Below are 19,858 nucleotides of genomic sequence, written 5' to 3' on the forward strand. Positions count from 1 at the left end.
TGGAAAATGGGCAAGGGACATGAATAGGCAATTTTCAGTTAAAGAAATCAAGACTATTAATAAGCACATGAAAAAATGTTCTAGATCTCTTATAATCAGAGAGATGCAAATCAAAACAACTCTGAGGTATCACCTCACACATAGCAGATTGTTCAACATGACAGCTATGGAAAGTAATGAATGCTGGAGGGGATGTGGCAAAGTAGGGACATTAATGCATTGCTGGTGGAGTTGTGAATTGATCCAACCATTCTGGAGGGCAATTTGGAACTATGCCCAAAGGGCGATAAAAGACTGTCTGCCCTTTGATCCAGCCATAGGACTGCTGGGTTTGTACCCCAAAGAGATAATAAGGAAAAAGACTTGTACAAGAATATTCATAGCTGCGCTCTTTGTGGTGGCCAAAAATTGGAAAATGAGGGGATGCCCATCAATTGGGGAATGGCTGAACAAATTGTGGTATATGTTGGTGATGGAATACTATTGGGCTAAAAGGAATGATAAAGTCGAGGAATTCCATGGAGACTGGAACAACCTCCAGAAAGTGATGCAGAGTGAGAGGAGCAGAACCAGGAGAACATTGTACACAGAGACTGACACATTGTGGTACAAGAGAACGTAATGGACTTCTCCAGTAATTGGGTTTACAATGTCCCTGAACAACCTGCAGCGATCTAGGAGAGAAAATAAAAACTATCCTCAAGCAGAGGACAAACTGAGGGAGTAAAAACACCGAGGAAAGGCAACTGCTTGACTACAGAGGTTGAGGGGACATGATCAAGGAGACACACTAAATGAGTGCCCTAATGCAAATACCAACAACAAGGAAATGGGTTCAGAGCAAGGACACATGTTATACCCAGAGGAATCGTGCCTCGGCTAGGGAAGGGGTGGTGGGGGGTTGGGAGGGGAGGAAAAGAAAATGATCTGTTTCCAATGAACAATGTATGAAAATGACCGAATAAAATAATGTTTTTAAAACTAAAAAAAAAAACTAGAAAAAGAATAAATTAAAACTCAAATGAAAAACAAATTAGAAATAAAAAAAAAAACAAAGAAAAGGTTATAAAATTGAAAAAACTTTTGAACAAATAAGATAAGGAGCTGATTTTATTTTTGAAAAATCAATAAAACAGATAAACTGCTAGTTTAATTGAACTTAGAAAAGCAAGAAAACCAAAGACCAATATTCCCTACTGAATACTGATGCAAAATTTTTAAATAAAATATTATCAAGGAGACTACAGAAATAAATTATAAAGATCATATGCCATGAGTAGGTGTTTTATACCAGAAATGCAGGGATGGTTGAATATTGGGAAAACTATCAGCATAACTAACCATATTGTTATGATTAAAATTCTCTGGAGATTTCATATTAATTTATAATTATTTATTAGTAAAGAAGAGAAAGAGAGACAGAGATAGAGACAGAGACCGTGATCACATGATCATCTGGCCACTCGAATTCTTAGCTGCTTTACACCCTGTGCCACATTGGCTCCTCACAAGCAGCTGGCTACAAGATAAAGCAGTGCATGCCAAGCATTAAATGCTCAAGGGAAATGAGAGAAAGCAATTAGTGTCCAGGAAGAGAGCTAGAGCTTCTTCTGTGCTTTCTCTTATGAAGTCTTTTTTTACCACTCCTCCTGGGACTCTGGTTGGACAGGCTTAATCTCAGTCTGGGTCCAAATCCTATCTTTTTGCCACACCACCCATTACACAGGGTTTTACACCAACCCCCTTCCATACACCAGTATGCCAGCAGGACAGGTAGTCAGAATATGGCTGATACTGATCAAAGACAGATTTTCAAATGGAATAAGGGAGTACAATTTATATTAAATTCACACAATATCCCCCCTGATTCTTTGGGAGATTAACATGTTAGTCTCCCCACTCTGATTCTTTGGGAAATTAACATGCTAGTCTCCCCCAATGAATCATCCTATATATAATATATATACATTTCAGGATTGTCTCACCAGGGTACATACATAAGGGCACAAAGATATTATACATTTCTTGAAGGTTCTAATTATAATTTGAGGGTTCCTTAACATATTTTTAAAAATTGATAGGTCATTGACAAGGAGTCATTAGGGAGCATTTCCTTTTTTGGCACAAGGATTTTACAATCCATGGGAAGAATAAAAATGGCAGGATGTCATATAATGTAAATAACAAAAGCAATAAAAAATCATATGATTATCTCGATGGATACAGAAAAGGTTTTGTAAGACAGACTCCCAGATGGAGTATAGAGAGACTCTTGTAGTTGGAGTGAAGACAGACACTTGAAGAGAGACTGGAATCAGTCAGTCACTCTGAGTTGGAGTGAAGACACTTGGCTGTGGAACTGGACTCTTGAAGGAGCTTGTGCAGGAGACCTCAGACTGCTTTCTTTTTAGATGGTCACTGTGGTGAGTGTAAAGGCTGACTTCTTTCCTTGCCCTTTCTGGAGGTGTGAACCTCCAATAAAGACCTATCATCTTGAGACTCCTTTCCCCTGACTGGTGCCTTAGTGTGTGTGTGTGTGTGTGTGTGTGTGTGTGTGTGTGTGTGTGTGTGTGTGTGTGTCTGTCTGTCTCTCTCTGTCTCTGTCTCTCTGTCTCTGTCTCTCTGTCTCTCTATCTCTCTGTCTCTCTATCTCTCTGTCTCTCTGTCTCTCTGTCTCTCTCTCTCTCTCTCTCTCTCTCTGTCTCTCTCTCTCTCTCTCTCTCTCTCTCTCCGTTTCTCTCTTCCTTAATATCTTCGCTCTATTGTAAATCAACTACTACTAAATTCCATTTACTTGAGTAATTCATTTTGAGATTTAGAAATTAAATCCCTGGAAATCACCAATTAAATATTCAGGTCCAACCATATAAATTTAACATATTAGGCTGACCATGTTGATTATGACAAAAATACCCTCAATCTTCTTAACTTTCCTAAACTTTTCCTTTACTGTGACTATCCCTAAGTCAGCTTTTAAAAGCTTATGTTGATCAGCTGTAGAGGTAAATTCAATTTTTTTCTTTTTTTTCCTTAAATTAGATAGAATACAGCTGTTTTAATCTTAGTAACAGGGTCCTAAGGTCATAGCTGGGGAACTGTTTCTAAATCTCCCTTGCCTTAGGGAATAAACAATCCAATTGGCTGATCCTCATTGACAATACTAGCTGACTGAATTGCTCTTAACTAGCAGTGAGAAAAACCTGGAGAAAGGGAGAGAGAGAGAGTGTGGTTGTATTAAGTTTTAGCTTTGTCCCACTCTGCCTTTTCACACAAAAGAATTAATTGGATTAAGGCAGTGAACAGGACCATACCCAACATCTGCTGACAAATGGCAAAATTACAGGCAACATAATGATTGACTTTTGGAATATGTGGTTGGAGTCAGTTGGAGGGGAGGGGAGGGGAGGGGAGGGGAGGGGAGGGGAGGGGAGGGGAGGGGAGGGGAGGGGAGGGGAGGGGAGGGGAGGGGAGGGGAGGGGAGGGGAGGGGAGGGGAGGGGAGGGGAGGGGAGGGGAGGGGAGGGGAGGGGAGGGGAGGGGAGGGGAGGGGAGGGGAGGGGAGGGGAGGGGGAGGGGAGGGGAGGGGAGGGGAGGGGAGGGGAGGGGAGGGGAGGGGAGGGGAGGGGAGGGGAGGGGAGGGGAGGGGAGGGGAGGGGAGGGGAGGGGAGGGGAGGGGAGGGGAGGGGAGGGGAGGGGAGGGGAGGGGAGGGGAGGGGAGGGGAGGGGAGGGGAGGGGAGGGGAGGGGAGGGGAGGGGAGGGGAGGGGAGGGAAGGGAAGGGAAGGGAAGGGAAGGGAAGGGAAGGGAAGGGAAGGGAAGGGAAGGGAAGGGAAGGGAAGGGAAGGGAAGGGAAGGGAAGGGAAGGGAAGGGAAGGGAAGGGAAGGGAAGGGAAGGGAAGGGAAGGGAAGGGAAGGGAAGGGAAGGGAAGGGAAGGGAAGGGAAGGAAGGGAAGGGAAGGGAAGGGAAGGGGGAAGGAAGGAAGGGAAGGGAAGGGAAGGGAAGGGAAGGAGGAAGGGAAGGGAAGGGAAGGGAAGGGAAGGAAGGGAAGGGAAGGGAAGGGAAGGAAGGGAAGGGAAGGGAAGGGAAGGGAAGGGAAGGGAAGGGAGGGAAGGGAAGGGAAGGGAAGGGAAGGAAGGGAAGGGAAGGAGGGAAGGGAAGGGAAGGGAAGGGGGAAGGGAAGGGAAGGGAAGGGAAGGGAAGGGAAGGGAAGGGAAGGGAAGGGAAGGAAGGGAAGGGAGGGAAGGGAAGGGAAGGGAAGGGAAGGGGGAAGGGAAGGGAAGGGAAGGGAAGGGAGGGAAGGGAAGGGGAAGGGAAGGGAAGGGAAGGGAAGGGAAGGGAAGGAAGGGAAGGAAGGGAAGGGAAGGGAAGGGAAGGGAAGGGAAGGGAAGGGAAGGGAAGGGAAGGGAAGGGAAGGGAAGGGAAGGGAAGGGAAGGGAAGGGAAGGGAAGGGAAGGAAGGGAAGGGAAGGGAAGGGAGGAAGGGAAGGAGGGAAGGGAAGGGAAGGGAAGGGAAGGAAGGGAAGGGAAGGGGAAGGGAAGGGAAGGGAAGGGAAGGGAAGGGAAGGGAAGGGGAAGGGAAGGAAGGGAAGGGGAAGGGAAGGGAAGGGAAGGGAAGGGAAGGGAAGGGAAGGGAAGGGAAGGGAAGGGAAGGGAAGGGAAGGGAAGGGAAGGGAAGGGAAGGGAAGGGAAGGGAAGGGAAGGGAAGGGAAGGGAAGGGAAGGGAAGGGAAGGGAAGGGAAGGGAAGGGAAGGGAAGGGAAGGGAAGGGAAGGGAAGGGAAGGGAAGGGAAGGGAAGGGAAGGGAAGGGAAGGGAAGGGAAGGAAGGGAAGGGAAGGAAGGGAAGGAAGGGAGGGAAGGGAAGGGAAGGGAAGGGAAGGGAAGGGAAGGGAAGGGAAGGGAAGGGAAGGGAAGGAGGGAAGGGAAGGGAAGGGAAGGGAGGGAAGGGAAGGGAAGGGAGGAAGGGAAGGGAAGGGAAGGGAAGGGAAGGGAAGGGAAGGGAAGGGAAGGGAAGGGAAGGGAAGGGAAGGGAAGGGAAGGGAAGGGAAGGGAAGGGAAGGAAGGGAGGGAAGGGAAGGAAGGGAAGGGAAGGGAAGGGAAGGGAAGGGAAGGGAAGGGAAGGGAAGGGAAGGAAGGGAAGGAAGGGAAGGGAAGGGAAGGGAAGGGAAGGGAAGGGAAGGGAAGGGAAGGGAAGGGAAGGGAAGGGAAGGGAAGGGAAGGGAAGGGAAGGGAAGGGAAGGGAAGGGAAGGGAAGGGAAGGGAAGGGAAGGGAAGGGAAGGTAGGGAAGGGAAGGGAAGGGAAGGGAAGGGAAGGGAAGGGAAGGGAAGGGAAGGGAAGGAAGGAAGGGAAGGGAAGGGAAGGGAAGGGAAGGGAAGGGAAGGGAAGGGGAAGGGAAGGGAAGGGAGGGAAGGGAAGGGAAGGAAGGGAAGGGAAGGAAGGGAAGGGAAGGAAGGGAAGGGAAGGGAAGGAAGGAAGGGAAGGGAAGGGAGGAAGGGAAGGGAAGGGAAGGGAGGAAGGGGAAGGGAAGGATGGGAAGGGATGGGAAGGGTTGGGGAAGGGAAGGGATGGAAGGGAAGGGAAGGGAAGGGAGGGGATGGGAAGGGAAGGGAGGGTAGGGATGGGAAGGGAAGGGAAGGGAAGGGAAGGGAAGGGAAGGGATGGGTAGGGATGGGAAGGGAAGGGAAGGGAAGGGAAGGGAGGGAAGGGTTGGGTAGGGTTGGATGGGTTGGGGAAGGGAAGGGAAGGGAAGGGAAGGTTGGGTAGGGTTGGTTGAAGGGATGGGTTGGGAAGGGAAGGGATGGGAGGGAGGGAAGGGAAGGGAAGGGAAGGGAAGGGAGAAGGGAAGGGATGGGGAAGGGAGGGATGGGAAGGGAAGGGAAGGGAAGGGATGGGAAGGGAAGGAAGGGAAGGGAAGGGAAGGGAAGGGAAGGGAAGGGAAGGGAGGGAAGGGAAGGGAAGGGAAGGGAAGGGAAGGGATGGGAAGGGAAGGGAAGGGAAGGGATGGGTTGGGAAGGGAGGGAAGGGGTTGGGATGGTGAAGGGATGGGATGGGAAGGGAAGGGTTGGATGGGATGGGAAGGGGAAGGGAGGGAAGGGAAGGGAAGGGAAGGGAAGGGGATGGGAAGGGAAGGGAAGGGGAAGGGAAGGGAAGGGTAGGGAAGGGAAGGGAAGGGAAGGGAAGGGAAGGGATGGGAAGGGAGGGAAGGGAAGGGTAAGGGAAGGGAAGGGTAAGGAAGGGAAGGGATTGGGAAGGGTTGGAAGGGATGGGATGGGTTGGGTTGGGTTGGGTTGGGAAGGGTTGGGATGGGTTGGGTTGGGTTGGGAAGGGATGGGAAGGGAAGGGTTGGGAAGGGAAGGGAAGGGATGGGAAGGGAAGGGAAGGGAAGGGAAGGGATGGGATGGAAGGGATGGGGTTGGAAGGGAAGGGAAGGGAAGGGAAGGGATGGGAAGGGAAGGGAAGGGAAGGGTTGGGATGGGAAGGGAAGGGAAGGGAAGGGAAGGGAAGGGAAGGGAAGGGAAGGGATGGGTTGGGAAGGGTTGGTTGGGTTGGGAAGGGTGGGTTGGGTTGGAAGGGAAGGGAAGGAAGGGAAGGGAAGGGGAAGGGAAGGAGGGTTGGTTGGGAAGGGAAGGTTGGGAAGGGAAGGGTTGGGAGGGTTGGGTTGGGTTGGGAAGGGATGGGATGGGAAGGGATGGGATGGGAAGGGATGGGTTGGGAAGGGTTGGGAAGGGTGGGTTGGTTGGGTGGGTTGGGTTGGGATGGGTTGGGTTGGGAAGGTTGGGATGGGTTGGGAAGGGTTGGGAAGGGAGGGAAGGGAGGGTTGGGAAGGGATGGGAAGGGGAAGGGATGGGTTGGGATGGGAAGGGAAGGTTGGGAAGGGTTGGGTAGGGAAGGGAAGGGAGGGATGGGGAAGTGGGTTGGGAAGGGTTGGGTTGGGTGGTTGGAAGGGAAGGGAAGGGAAGGGAAGGGGGAAGGGAAGGGAAGGGAAGGGAAGGGAAGGGAAGGGAGGGAAGGGAAGGGAAGGGAGGGAAGGGAAGAAGAGAGAAAAGAAAAGAAATGAAATCATCTCTACTTCAAGCTTCTGTCTAACCAACAAGATAGAGTAACATTATCTCTCAAATTTTTGTTGTAGCTTTATACTCATCTCATACTTTCAGACTTTTCATAGTGTACTGAAAATACTAGACACAGATTCTGTAGATTTACCTTTGCATTGCTCTAACAATTATTAGTTATATAACAAAAAGAAATTACCTTCTCTGTGCATTTTTTGTGTATAAAAAAGGGAGACAATGATACTTGACTGCCTATCCATATAACAGTTATTTTGAAGAAATTACTTTGTAAACCTTTAAACACTACATCAATGTGAATTTATTAAGACCTGATCTCTGCACATTGACCAAGTCTCAACCTTTTTTCTCACTGGTCCTATTTGAATTCCTGTTATTCCTATTCCTATAATGGTAGGGGAAATAACAATTTGTGGTTGTCAAGTTGTTTCAGTTATGTCCAATTCTTCATTACCCCATTTGGAGGTTTTCTTGGTTCAGATACTACAGTGGTTTGTCATTTCCTTCTCCAGCTCATTTTACAGAGGAGAAACTGAGGCAAACAGAATTTAGTGACTTGCCCTTGCATCATACAAGTAAGTCAATATCTTGGGTCATATTTGAACTCATGAAGATGAGTCTTCCTGATTCAAAACCCAAAGCTCTAAATACTGCACAACATCACTAGATCAGAAAAAAACCATTATAAATATTTTAAAAGTTCCTTTTCCCCAATATATACACAAAATTTACTGTTTGACTCACACACACACACATGCACAAACACACAAACCCTTACACTTTGAGGAATCTTTTCTGCCATATTAGAAAAACAACCAACTGAACTTGTTAGGCTAAAAACTATACTTAAAATATCCCTTTGTCCATTAGTTTTCAAAGTCATATCGTTCTGAAATGCATCCTTCTAAACCCAATAATTAGATTGCTTAATGCTAAAATATTACTAAGAAACTTAACTTTTAAAGCCATCAAATAAACTAATCAGTTAGCTTTCTGCAGTGCCTACAAAGTAAAAATTGGATAGACTCAACCTTTTTCAATAATAAGTTCTTCAGAGAGCAAATACTCCTTCTCAACAAATTCTCATGAGAACTAGAATTCCCTTTTCAATATATAGGTTCTCCTGAAGCTGTAACTGTGTATTACTGAGTAGTAGAAAAACAAATCTCTAGAAATGATGAGCTGAAAAAGAATATTTCATTGAAGAAAGCGCAAAGCAAGTACTAATAATACTAATTTGAAAAAGATAGCTCCCCTGCTTCAAAAGAAGCTAACAGAAAAATTCTCATCAATTTCTGAAAAGACCCAACTGGATCAGCTGACTCTCTAGTGGCATCTAATACATATGATCTTCCAAGAAGGTTCAACTAAAAATTCAATTTCATATTGAGGTTTATTAAATCATTATTAAATTTATACATTTCAAATTAATAGTTTAAAGTTTTTAATGATAAATTCAACAAGTGAAATTAAATATTGTACATGGAAGAACAAAATTCTAACTTAGCAATAGTAAAGCTCTGATCTTAGGTCAAATAATATAATACTCTTCCTTCTATATTAAGGATAGTATAGAATATCTTCAAATACCTCAGTCCTATAAGTAGCATTTTTAAACTCATATATCTAATTGAAAGAGCATAATAATGATGATACAATAAATGCACTAAGTTCTGAATTGTTCGTGCTCATTAAAATACCCATTAATGACCTAAAAGATTCAGTCTGAACTCAAATTTTACAATGTTCTTTGATATACATTATCCATAGAGTAAAGGGAGGCAGAGGGGAAATATGCATTAAGTGCCTGCTATGTACCAGGCAGTGTGCTAACTATTTCATTTGATCTGTACAACTACTCTGAGATGTAGATGTTATTAACATCCACACTTTACAGTTAAGATAACTGAGGCAAACAGAGATTAAATTACTTCATTAGGTTCATTTAGTTAATGTCAGAGGTTAGATTAGAAATCAAGTCTTCCTGAGTCTTAGTTCAGCACTCCATCCACTGATACAAAGAAAAAGGGTCAGAAGGACCACTGCACATTTGGAAACAAGAATTTAAGGTAAGGAGGAGTCCAAAAAACCTACACAGAACTACCATTCCTTTCACTCCAAAGAATAGTGGCATAGATTCTCTCTTCTCTCTTTCTCTTCATCTGGAAACCACCTGATATATAATTCCCTATATTTTCCTTCTTTCTCTCATTTTCTGATAACAAAGTGGCCCTTCTCCTTGCCAAGTCAATCCTTTTCTCTACAGGTATACTGAATATCATGCATTCCAATCTCCTCCAAAATAATATAATCTCAATATTCTCCCCCCACTCAACTTTTCAATACCTCCCTCTTGCCTTGAAACAAACCTGAGTTTTCTATCTTTAAAAACCACTTACTAGCATCCATTTAAAACTACTGTCCTCTATCTTTCTCCCCCTTTTCAACCAAACTCCTACAAAGATCTGTTTATAGTTCCTATACCCACTTCTCTTTTCAATCCTTAACCCTTTGTAATCTGTCTTCTAAATTCATCATTCAATTAAAACTGTTCATTACAAAGTTACTAATTACCTCAATTGCCAAATCAGATCTCAACTGCCTTTCTTATTCCTCATCCTTCTAAATCCATCTGATATTTGTTGTCTATTCTCTTCTCTTGGGCACTCTTTTCTCTCTAGGGTTTTAAGACATCCCACTCTCCTGACTCTCCTCCTGCCAACTCCTCTTGTTTCCTTTGCTAGCTCATCATCCATAATCAAAGTCCTCAATTGTGAGTGTTCCCAAAGATTCTGTCCTCCTAAATCCTCTTCTCCCTGTGTCTGTGTGTCTCTTTACCTAATCTTTCCCCCCAAACCTTTCTTCTCTCCCTTTCCCCTGCTCCCTCTACTCCCCTCCATTTCTCCATCTTCACTCTTAATGACCTCATAAATTCTCATAGGCTTAATCATTATCTTTATGCCAATGAGCTAATCAATCCCTAATCTCTCCCCTGCACTATAGCACTGCATTAACAACTGCCTACTGGACATTTAAAATTACATTTTTCAAAGATATCTCAAATTCGCTAGTCTAAGTCAATCAATTAGCAATTTACACATCCATACAAATCCAATCTCCTCTCAAACTTCTCTCTTTCAAAGCCCCTATCATTCTTCCAGTTTCCCAGGTTTGTAACTTTGGCATTATTCTCAAACCCTCCCTCCAAATATACAATCAATTACCAAATTTTATCATTTTACCTTTATCTTATCACCTTTCACCTAAATTATTGTAACAACCATCTAATTGGCCTCTTGACTTCATGTTTCTCTCCACTCCAGTCTATCATTATATAGATATCAAAATTATATTTCTTAAGTGCAGGTCTATGTGGTTCCCCTACTAAATAAACTCTGGGGACTTTATTCAGCTTTTTTTAAAGTTCTTCACATGGCCCCAAACTTTCCATCACTGTACATTGTAGCCACTCTTATTCACTGACATCTAGCTAAACTGGCCTTCTCGATGTTTCAGATGGCACTGCATTTCCCATCTCCATGACTTTGCACTGACCGTCCCCCGTCTCTGGAGTACAATCTCTACTCACTTCTATCTCAGATAACTTCTTTTACCTTAAAACAGAGCCCACCTCCTACACAAAGCGTTTCCTGATATCCTTAATTACAAGACCGCTAATTATTTAAATTCATTTCTATTCTGCGTATATACTTATTTGTGACTTATATGAATAATATGTTAATACATAATACCATTATACAAGTATAATTACTTACTCTGTATATATTTTTAAGTATTTATCTTCTCTGTTACACTATAAGCTCCTTGAAAGTATGCATTGCTTCATTATTTGTATCTGTAACTCCAGCACTTAGCACAGTGCCTTAAAATGCTTAACAAATTCCCGTTTGATAAGATGGAAAGTGTCCAGTGAAAGGCAACTAAGATGGTAGGACTTGAAATTATATCACATTAATAACTAGTTGATGAAACTGGGAGTGTTGAATTTAGACAAAAGATCTTGATGAGGAAGAGGAAAACAGGATAGCTATCTTTAAGCATCTGAAATACTGATTTCACACTGAAAATGGATTAAAATTATTCTGTTTGTCTTCTGAGGGGAAAACTAGGAGTAATAGATTAAAATTTGGGTGTTTGAATTAGGTATCAAATATGGGGAAATGTCCTAATAATTAAAGCAATCCAATACCACAGGAGATATGTTGGGAGGCAATGGGTTCTCCCTATAGTTTTAGCCAAAGGAAAGATGGTCATATGTCCAGAATATTCTAAAGGCTATTTTTATCCAGGTCAAAGTTGAGTTGTATAACTTCTGAGGGTTCTTCCAATTTTGAGATTCTGTGATTCTAGGTTTAGAGAAGATCCAAACTATATTTTTCCCCACTCACCTGCTATTAAGCCAGGAATGGGAATGAAGGAAAGTCTAGTTTAATAGATCATTTTGTCTAAAACTCTATGACCAAATTTCAAATTCAAGCAAACTACCAGAAATTCTCTCAACCACGAGGTACACCAGATACACCCAATCATAGCCATTATGCAACCAAAAAGTTAGCTAGGCACTGGGAGCAATTCAAATAGAACTAAGAAAGCTATATTTCATCCATGCATAACTTGCTACAAAGACATTATCTTTACACTTACAAAAGTATAAAGACAAAATACAGTAAATTTCCTGAAGACATCTTAAACACTTCGGTAAGGAAAAGGTTATTAACAATGAAGGCAGGTAATACTAACACAAAGTGAAACAAGGAAAATCATGAGGCCAAGGAAAGAACATTGAATTTGAGGTCAAAGGACATAAGTTCAAATCTCAGTTTTACTACTTCTTGCATCTATGACCTGGGGGGAAGGGGGGCAGTTACTTAACCTCTCTGGGTCTTAGTTTCACCATCTCTTACATGAGGAATTAGGAATATTCTTTCCAGTGCTAAATCTGTGATCTATGATCTACTATTAGCTATACTTTTTTTTTCTGTGAAAAAAGTAAGCAACCTGGTTGGGAGCAGCAGATTTGGCATGAATAATAAAATTAAGAAGTTACAAGAACACATCAAGGTCAAGATGCCTCAATGTTAAGTAAAAAGAATGCTCCTTAATCATCTAGTCCAACCTCCTTGATTTTTATCAATTAAGATTAGATCCAAGTAGGTAAAATGTCTTAAAGAAAGTCACAATAGTATGATAGTAATAGAAAATGCATTTCTCCTAAATCTTTGCCAGTTTCCATATCTCTGAAGTCTTTGAGGATGTCAGAGGAGTTAACATTTATGTATTTAAAGGAAAGAAAACTCAGACTACATTTTTTTCCCTAAAGAATCTCATGTCTTAAAAAAAAAATTTCACTAAATCAGGACTAGTCCCTGCCTTCCCAAACACAAAAGAAACCCAAATTAGTAAGATTTACAATACCATTAATTAATGTGACTTGCTAACATATCCATGACACTATTTTGAAACTTTTATCCCAGTATGTCAGTAAAGTTTTCATAAAACTCTTAAGTTTATGGCATAAAAACCCCTACTTCAAATCAACTTTTGACCCAATAAAATAAGTACCATAGGGTATTTTTTATCCTTACCAGTGCTAGTTCTTCCTGTAATTCACTGAAACTTTTTTCATTACTCTGCAATCTCTTTGTGAGGTCCATAATTACTTTCTTCTGTTCCTCTATCTCTTCATTTAGTTTCTTGTTTTTAGAGAAACATTCTCTCTCTAATCTGAAAAAGTAAAGTGTCAAAGTAGGGTTTTCAAATATACTTTTGTCAATGGTTATTATACAACTTTAACAGAACTGACAGATGTACTATATATCATGTTTTCATGCCATAAGGCATTTAAGGTTACCATTCTTTTTTTTTAATAAAAAGGATTCTATAACACCGAAATGAAAGATTTTAAAGAAATGGTACCTCCCCTTGTGTTATGATATGTTTGTACTCTGCCTGAGGTTATAAATAAGATAGATTTGGTGGCACTGGTTAGCTCCCTCCAAATTATTTTTGATGGACATACCACATTAACTTAGAACCTTTTGTAAGGCTGACAAATTGTCTTACTTGGTCATTTTCAAATAAAGGAAATAAGATTATTGTAAAATTCATATATAAATATTTTCCATTCATATTAATTGGAAAAGTAAAATGGCATAGATAAGCAGAAAAAATTATAGTAATCAGCTTTGGATGCCCTGTATGATTTTGAATCCAATACATCTACTGCCCTACTTACACTTTGATTAATCTAAAAATATAGTCTACATATTTTATTTAAGTATACACATGGTAAAAAGTAGGTGAGAAGTATACTATTTGGAAGAAGAAATCCACTTCAGAATTTAAAATTTTATGAAGATCATTCACAAAATGTGTAATATATATGTGTATGAAATCTAGATTAAGTAATTGCAAATAAACATACACAAGTTTTAAAGCAGATTTCTAGTTGGTGGGGATCATAATATAAGTGTTATAATATGACACATATATATACTATATTAATTAAAAAACTACTTCCTAAATACCTAATTTTATTTACCTTATAGCAAAGCTTGTGATAAACATTTGCAAAAAGATTTCCATGAAGATAGTTGCAACTTATGGGCCAAAATATGTTAGAAAGGAAAAAAAAGTACAGAAATTCCATTTTAAAAGTCAATATGAGTCTCTAAAGTACATCAACTTTTATTTTAATATTCAGAGAATATCCTATAAACCATGTAAAGAAGTGAAAAAGTTCTGGGATAGTTAGCTCATCCTTTGCTTTGAAGAGTACCAATAACAAATCATGAGGTGATGTCTCAACTTGTGAGTGAATTTGGATTTAAATGGGGCAGAGATTTACAAAGTCATCAGTCTCAATCTCTCTTCCAGATTCATCAAAGTTCAGTGGCAGGACAAAAGTCAAGACAACTGGCTACTGGCCAAAATGCAATGGATGACTTTGGCATCTTCAAAGTCTGGCCAAGCTCTAGGCACTCCATACTGCCTGCTTCAGACACCTTCATGATCATTGGGAAAAATTCTTATCCATCCACTATATCAGGGAAAATGCTTGAGGTAGACATTCCCCTAACTCACTTAAGCCTTTGAAGCCTGCCAGTTACCTTCAATTGGTTTAGTTGACTAAGCAAAATTCTGATCATGACACATACCTAATTGCTATTTGAATAAAATACAAATTTCTCTAATTGCAAGTTTAAAAATTGATTCTAAGAAAATCAATCACCAAACATTTATTAAGCACTTTTCATTTTGGGACATAATACTAAGCATCAAAGATACAAATAAAGATAGAATAAAGTTCCAGCCTATATTTTCAAGCTTCATACACACTACATTCAAGCTTAAATGTTCTACCTGCTGTTGCTCACACATGACATATCTACATATCTTTGTATGTGTGTGTGTGTGTGTGTATATATATATATATATATATATATACATGATGTACTTCTTCCTCAACGTTGCTTCTTAGAATCCTTCACTTCTTTTAAAACTCACTTCAAGAGCTACCTCTTATAGGTGGCTTACCCTATTCTTAGTGCACACCTCCAATTGTTCATATTTTCTATATAGATATTTTATTTACTTGCATGTGTACATGTTTTCTTCATTGTTAAGAATATAAGCTCCTTGAAAGCTGAATTGCTTCATTTTTTGTGTTTGTAGCCGTAAGTCCCTGAAACATTGCTAGGAAGATAAGAGGAATGTAATAAATGCTGTGGGCATTTATTACATTACCTTAGGAGATAAATGACAGAAAAAGTATTGATTAACATTTTTAATAATAAAATCTGAAAAATATATGTCAAATAATTTGGAAGTTCTTAAACATATTGTGTTATATAAATGCTATAAATTATTACTATGCCATATGGAATAATAAATATGAAAAATTCAGAAAAATGAGGGAAGACATAAAAACAGATCTAGAGAAAAGAAAAGTAGAACTAAAGGGGTTATATGGAGATTACATAATATAAAATCAAGAATGAATGAAATTAGGTATAGTGTAATATTTCACATTATATACCAAGATAAGTTCCAAATGGATATATGGGTTAGAGGAAGGTTATACCACAACCAATATAAAAAGCAAGGAAGAAATTATCCCTTGGAACAATAGATAGAGAAGGTACTAATGACCAAACAAGGGACAGAGGTTAAAAATAAAATGGACAATTTTGATTATATAAAATTCAAGAGGTTTTGTATAAATATAACTAATGCAGCCAAAATTAGAAAAGGAAACATAAATGAAAAAATCTTTATAGCAAATTTCTCAAGAAAGATCTCATTTCCAAAATAAGGAGCTGATGCAGAAATATAAGATCAAGCCATTTTCCCACAGATGAATTGTCAAATGATGAAAGGCTATTTTTAAGGAAAGAAATTCAAGCTATCAATAATCGTATTTTAAATGCTTCAAAATACTAATAATCAGAGAAATAAAAACTCAGAGGTTTAACCTCATAAGCACTAGATTGGCAAAGATAACAAGTAAAATGGCAATTATTAGAGGGAAGATTGGAAAATAGACACAGTAATGCACTATTGGAGCAATGAATTGATCCAGCCATTGTGAAAAGTAATTTGAAACTATTCCATAAAAAGTCACTAAACCAGGGGGAAACTGGGTGGCTCAGTGAATTGAGAGTGAGGCCCAGAGATGAGAGATGCTGAGTTCAAATCGGGTCTCAGACACGTTCTAACTGTGTGACCCTGGGCAAGTCATTTAACCCTCACTGCTTAGACTTTACCCTTCTTCTGCTTTAGAACATTCAATACACAGTATTGATTCTAAGACAGAAGGTAAGGGTTAAAAAAAATCACTAAACTATTGTAAAGATTGGATTTGGCTCTCCCCTGATTATAACAATGAAGGTACTTAGCTCTTCCCTGATTATGAGGTTTTAAATTGTAACTCGTGTCTGTTTTTAGATTTTAATCCCTATAAGTATAAACACCTTAATGAAAAGTTAAATATGGAGACCTGCCTATTTTTAGATTCAATCACAAAATGTGCAAACACGGTACTTTAAAAGTTAAGTATGAAGATCTGCCCATTTAATTATAATCACTAAAAGTGAAAATATCCCACTTAATGATGAAGAGGAGGTCTGTGACCCACATGTGTGATAGTCGGTAATGAATAATAATCAACTAACTGCCCGGTGGGCAGTCTTAGAGCAGAGTGTCAGCTATAATTGGTAGACGTGGAATTGGGGGAGGTGATACAAGAAAAAATGCCTTTAAAAGAGAGAGTGCTACACAGAGTTTGAGGATTCTTTTAGCAGAGTTCAACTTGGACTTCCACTTCTACTGGAATTGAATTCTTCATGCTTTCAAGTTGCGGCTGGTGAAAAGGGTCAGAAGAATCTGTTGACTGAACTGACAGTTGGTGAGTGAAAAGGCTGATTCCCTTTCCCTTGGCCTTTCTGGAGGCACCAACCTCCCAAAAGCCTGCCATCTTGAGACTCCTTTCCCTTGGCAGGGAACTCTGAACTCTTGCCTGGCTCAAAAGAATCTCTCTTTTTCCTCTCTTTCTCTCTTCCTTAATATCTTCCCTCTTTATTGTAAAATAAACTACCATAAGATCCATTCTGACTATAGTAATTCATTTGGAATTTAGTAATTAAATTCCTGGCCACCAAACTCTTAAATAATCAAGTCCAACTCTTTAAAAATTAACCCCTTTCCCCTCTTACACTATACATATTCTTTAATTAAATAATATAGTAGGCCTATACCCTCAAGTAATCAGTTAAAGAGGAAAATGACCAATAAGTGGTGAATCTTAAAACTGCTCAGACTTTACTTCAGAAGATTTAATTAAACTATTCCCCATTTTTAACAATGGAGGTGCTTGGTCAGGAATGTATTGAGAACTTTTAAAATTACTCCACCCTACTTAGACAATGCCTTAGGGGAAGATAAAGTTGCAAACTCCTGATTGAACAATGAAAAGTCCCTAACTTATACTTATAGTGAAGCTAAAACCTTAAGCTAGATCAAATACAAAAAGGTGCTCAGTACCTATAAAGGTTAAATTAATCACTAAAAGGTCAAGCAACTCACAAAAGGCAAGCTTAACAAAAGAGGTGTGAAGTACTCAGAGGATTTTATCTAACCAGAGAAGGTGAGAACAAAAGAAGATGAGAAGAAGATGAGAACTAAGAATGGACAGTCCTGGGAGAAAGTGTCTACTATGATTGGTAGATGTGAAAATTTAGGGACATAAGAGAAAATTTCTATAAAAGGAAAAGTCAGTTCAGGTAAGGAGTTTTTCGGATTGGAAGTTAGTTGGAGTTGGAGTTCAGAGGTTTGGAGCTTGCTTGAAGACGATCTTGTGGTGAGTGATAAAGACTGACTTGCTCTCCCTTAGGCTCAGATGGCCTAGGCCCTTTCTACTTTTTCTCCTCTGTCTGTCTGTCTGTCTCTCTCTCTCTCTGTCTGTCTCTCTCTCTCTCTCTGTCTCTCTGTCTCTCTCTCCCCCTTCCCTTAATTTCTTCAATTTGTATTAATTAAAATCTACATAAAACCCAGCTGACTTGGGTATTTTCATATTTGGAAATTTTTCCATGGGGACCACTTAATTTTAAATCAAGACACTAAAATTATCTTTACAGTTTGGCCAAAACCTTTACAGTTTTGGCAATTCACAGTCTTGGCAAACCACATTTTCATGGTTACAAATTATAGGAACATTTATAGCTGCTCATGTTGTAGTGGCAAAGAACTGGAACCTGAGTTGGGGCCCACCAATTGAGGAATGGCTGACTAACTTGTGGGAGATGAATGTTATAGAATAATTTAATGTTATAAGAAGTGACAGAAGAGATAGATCATAGAAGAATTATGAGGGAAAATGTATAGTGAAGTACAAAGAGCCAGAAAAACAATTTAAACAATAGCATGAACATTGTAAAGACAAACAACTTTGAAAGACTTAAGACTGATAATCAATATAGTAACCACCCACAATTCCAGAGGACCAATAATGAACAATGCTATCCTCTTCCTAAGAAAAAAGTAATGGACCAAAAGTGCAATAAGACATACATTTTGGGCTATAGTCAACATGAGAACATGTTATGTATGCCTAATGATGCATATTTATTATTATTATTTGGCTTTCTTTCTATTCCATTAGAGAATAAGGTAAACTGGAGGAAGATGAGGAATAAGGTATCTCCTTCTGCCACTCTCCCCAAAATAAGAATATGAAAGAATGACCAAAAAGATCAACAAAAAAGCACTATAGTTTGAGGGTTACATCCTAAATCTATTATATATACATAAAAAGAAAAGCAAGCTCTATATAATAGATTCATAGTTTCAAGTATAATCCTCTATTCTGCAATGTACATATAAATGCTTATTTTATTTGGTGTTTATTATGTTCAGATTAAAAAATAAAAAATGGAAAAGAGAGGCATGAATAAATGAAAGAAAAGGCATATATCAAACACTTACTATATGTCAGGCACTTTCCTAAGAATTAGGATAAAAATGTATGTAAATAAGATAGTTCAGAGTATCAAAGAACTTGAAAAATAAGGGACTACAACATATAGAAAGGAGTAGTGCGCCCAAGAGAAACCTGCTAATAGCATTGTTTGATTACTTTTTTTCAGAGCCTTGGTTAGGCAAGAAAATGCTTAAGAAGTAGTACTATAGGTCTAGAAATCATCCTCAATACAGGGAATACTCATCAATAAGAAACCCAAAATAAGCATTTGGGAGTTCAACTTTGGAAACAGAAATTAAGTGTAAGCGCATAGTCAAGGAAGATAAGGTAACACAGGATTCATGTTAAATAAAATAGCCAACACTGATTCCAGATGATAATACAATTTACTTAAAAAGTATTTTTAAAATATCTATGTCTACTGCATTATGATAAGCATTATATATACATATATAAAATCTAAAAATAAATAGTCCCTTCCCTCAAGGAACTGGTATTCCTCCTACTAGAGGAACAGAACATTTATACAATAAATACAACATAATTTGAGAAGAAATTAAACCAACAACTAAAGTTATAAAAAAAAAAAGCTTTTTAACAAAGGTGGTGTCTGTGATAAGTCTTGAAGGAATCTAAGAATTCAGAGAGTTAGACATTAAGAGGGAATACATTTCAGGTAAGCAGGAGTAGGATAGAGTAGAGAGAGAACACTGGATATGGGCAAAAGCAATTGTTTTGTCTAAAAGGAGCCCCAAGAAATCTTAAAAACACTTATCCTTGGCTAATGATTAGTAATTATAAAGCAAGCCCAAAATAGGTGAAAATGAGGAATATCAAGACCAGAAGTATAGCCATTCCCCAATTGATAAATGGGCAAAGGACATGAACAGGCAGTTTCCAGCCAAAGAAATCAAAACTATTAATAAGCACATGAAAAAGTGTTCTACATCTCTTATAATCAGAGAGATGCAAATCAAAACAACTCTGAGGTATCACCTCACACATAGCAGATTGGCTAACATGACAGCTATGGAAAGTAATGAATGCTGGAGGGGATGTGGCAAAGTAGGGACACTAATTCATTGCTAGTGGAGTTGTGAACTAATCCAACCATTCTGGAGGGCAATTTGGAACTATGCCCAAAGGGCGATAAAAGACTGTCTGCCCTTTGATCCAGCCATAGCACTGCTGGGCTTGTACCCCAAAGAGATAATAAGGAAAAAGACTTGTACAAGAATATTCATAGCTGCACTCTTTGTGGTGGCAAAAAAAATTGGAAAATGAGGGGATGCCCT

The 19,858-nt window shown here is 39.8% G+C and overlaps 1 protein-coding gene across 18 annotated transcripts in view; it reads right to left on the reverse strand.

Annotated features, from left to right (window-relative positions):
* The window catches only part of CCDC171 (coiled-coil domain containing 171), a 543,314-nt gene that overhangs the window by 327,960 nt on the left and 195,496 nt on the right, over window positions 1-19,858 (reverse strand). For all 18 annotated transcript variants that reach the window (XM_056805336.1, XM_056805339.1, XM_056805345.1 and 15 more), the window contains one exon: window positions 12,673-12,811. In XM_056805336.1, the coding sequence (XP_056661314.1) occupies window positions 12,673-12,811 (139 nt within the window). The remainder of the gene's footprint in view (window positions 1-12,672; window positions 12,812-19,858) is intronic.

The sequence above is a fragment of the Monodelphis domestica genome, chromosome 7, assembly GCF_027887165.1.
Source record: "Monodelphis domestica isolate mMonDom1 chromosome 7, mMonDom1.pri, whole genome shotgun sequence".
Lineage (NCBI taxonomy): Eukaryota > Metazoa > Chordata > Mammalia > Didelphimorphia > Didelphidae > Monodelphis > Monodelphis domestica.